The 2,854-nt window shown below is 48.0% G+C and overlaps 1 protein-coding gene across 1 annotated transcript; it reads left to right on the forward strand.

Moving 5' to 3' along the window:
• Window positions 1-19: 19 nt before the first annotated feature.
• On the forward strand, window positions 20-2,338 carry evx1 (even-skipped homeobox 1). The gene is made up of 3 exons (XM_019863437.1): window positions 20-263; window positions 706-941; window positions 1,352-2,338. Exons 1-3 carry the CDS (start codon window positions 101-103, stop codon window positions 1,880-1,882), a joined length of 930 nt encoding a protein of 309 aa, XP_019718996.1. The 5' UTR covers window positions 20-100; the 3' UTR covers window positions 1,883-2,338.
• The last annotated feature ends 516 nt before the right edge of the window (window positions 2,339-2,854 follow it).

Genomic DNA, 2,854 nt, shown 5'->3' on the forward strand with positions numbered 1-2,854 from the left:
GGAGATGTTACAGGAGGTTCAGCCGCGCAAAGGCAAGCCGGCTTTGGCGGACGGGAGCCCCGGGAAGCCGGACCGCAGAGGCTGCTTAACGGAAGCGGTGATGGAGGAGATCGCCCGCAGGAATTTGTGCGCGGAGATTGGGGACAGGCACCGGGGCGATGGGCCCCACAAGGACGGCAGCAGCTCGGACACAGAGTCGGACTTCTATGAGGACATCGACGTGAGCTGCACGCCGGAAAGCATGGACTACCCCTCGGCTAAGGGTACGGTGCAAATGATGTTTAGCCAATAACGATGTCAAATTCCATCAGAAATACAACTGCAGTTTAACAAAAAAATTAAAAATAAAAGCTGCAGTCACAGGTTGTTATTGCTACTTTTCTGCCAATGCACCTGTATGATGTAAATAAAATATACCGGAGACATTTCTGATTAAAATATTAGCGTTTTGGATGACAGGGTCTTAATTAGCAGCAATAATTCAAATTAAAAGTATTGGCGTTGACATTTTAAATGGAGTCTCGAAAGTATTGATGTCCATTTTTATTTATTGCTCACAAATGTTGAAAAAAAATGACGGCATGGCACGGTTCACATTAAAATTACGGAATATATTATCACTATCAAGGGTATATGGCGTCCTTTCGACCCCCCCCCCCCAATTTGTCACGACCTCCATTTTATACCGTTATCGTCTCTCTCTAGGTCGAAATGGGGAATCGCCTGGTCTGCCAAGCGATTCCGGTTCTGACCCGGGTAAGAGCGTCCCAGGTCAGAACTCTCTGTCCTACTCGGCGGATCAGATTCGCAGGTACCGCACAGCCTTCACCCGGGAGCAGATCGCGCGGCTGGAGAAGGAATTTTACCGGGAGAATTATGTGTCCAGGCCGAGGAGGTGCGAGCTGGCTGCCGCATTGAATCTACCGGAAACTACTATTAAGGTATGACGAAGACAGAAGAAGTCCTCCAATAATAAAGGACGAAATGAGCTCATTAAAATGAATTTGTTGGAAAAGTATAATACATAAAATCACAGTTGCTGTTATTGGGGCAAAAATAACCCAATTGTGGGTTAAAAAGCTACTTGGGTCAATGTGACCCTTTTTTTTTGTGCAAAAAAAAAATCCATGTGTAATTTTGCGGGATTTTCAGTAGCTCATCTCTTTTGACCCACAATGGGGTTATTTTGGATCCAACCGTTTTTTAATTAAAGATAGACATGAAAATAAAACCAATAGCGTTGAAAGGCGAATGTCCACACAAGGCAAAGCTAGTTAAAGTGAGCTGTTATGGTCTGTAATAGAGTTGGGCGCGTGGTTAATATTTGACCTGGTCCGTCTCCGGTCCCCAGGTGTGGTTCCAGAACCGCAGAATGAAAGACAAGCGTCAACGTCTGGCAATGACGTGGCCTCACCCCGCCGACCCGGCCTTCTACACGTACATGATGAGCCACGCGGCGGCCACGGGGAACCTGCCCTACCCCTTCTCATCCCACCTGCCGCTGCCCTACTACTCGCACCTGGGGATGGGAGCCGGCACCACTCCGGCCCCCGCCACTCCTTTCCCCAACGGCCTGCGCTCCCTGGACAGTTTCCGCATGCTGTCCCACCCCTACCAGAGGCCGGAACTCCTGTGCGCCTTCAGGCACCCGTCCTTGTACCAGAGTCCGGCTCACGGGCTCGGTCCCGGGGGAAGCCCGTGCACTTGCCTGGCTTGTCACTCGGCTCCATCCGGCGGCCTCTCATCCAGGGCCCCGGCCGCGGACTTCACCTGTTCCCCAACGAGCAGGACTGATGCCTTTGTCACTTTTACGCCTTCCGTGTTGAGCAAAGCTTCATCCGTGACAGTGGACCAGCGGGAGGAGGTGCCACTGACCAGATAAAACCCTCAAATCTCCCATACGCAGCATATCGCCTTTAGTACTCTTATATTTCACCCAATTGCAACAGTCTTCAAATTGGGACCGGACCGTAAGAGCACAACAAATCATTTGGGGAACGGTGGCATATTTAAAATAAAATATGACAATTCGTACATGAGCACACACACACAAAAAAACATTTCGATCTGATGAAATATTTCAATTCCTAAGTTTTTTTTTTTTTAAGGTTATGCTGTCTTCCACATCCGTAAAATGATGCTTCCAGAGGCTATTTCTAACAAGGGGTGGGAGGGGATTTGTGAACGGGGCCGGGGCCGTCTCATTAGCGGCGGATGTCAGCCATGTGCACATGAAATTACAGCGTGATGTATATGTAGGAGCCGGTGAATTTTGAGTGCGGAATTAATGATTACACCAGGAAGAAGGGGATGGTTGCTGCCGAAAGGTAACAAGGCGCCAGGGGAGCGGAATTCAGAGGAATGGGGGGGGGGGGGTGGATGGAGAGTGGACAATCAAATATCTAAAAAAATAAATATTTGGTGTTACATCCTACAACTTTATAAGAGCCAGCACATCACTATGATTATCTTTTGATCACAGCCTATAATTGCTGCACTCGTTTTTTAGTGTATATTTCTGCATTTGTCTTTCAATTGATTTTCTGTTATAAGGATGGGGTTGTATCTCGACGTCTAATTTGCAATAAACTGTCATAAAAGTGGAGCGGGCGAATTTTCTTATGGTCATTTTATAGTGTTCATTTTTTTTGGGGTCCATATTGTTGGCTCATAAAAGCCCCCTGTCGCCTCCCTCCCTTCCGATAATAATTTTCTTCTCAAACGGTGGGCGTCAAGATGAGTATGCGGCCTCCTATCACGTGATGGGTCCGCTAGATTGACCATGACACTTAAAGAGGTCCCTGTGCTTTTTTTCCCCCCTTCTCGCAGCCACTTAATAGAGAGAAGAGCGAAA

This window comes from Hippocampus comes, unplaced genomic scaffold, assembly GCF_001891065.2.
Source record: "Hippocampus comes isolate QL1 unplaced genomic scaffold, H_comes_QL1_v1.1 scaffold91, whole genome shotgun sequence".
Classification (NCBI taxonomy): domain Eukaryota; kingdom Metazoa; phylum Chordata; class Actinopteri; order Syngnathiformes; family Syngnathidae; genus Hippocampus; species Hippocampus comes.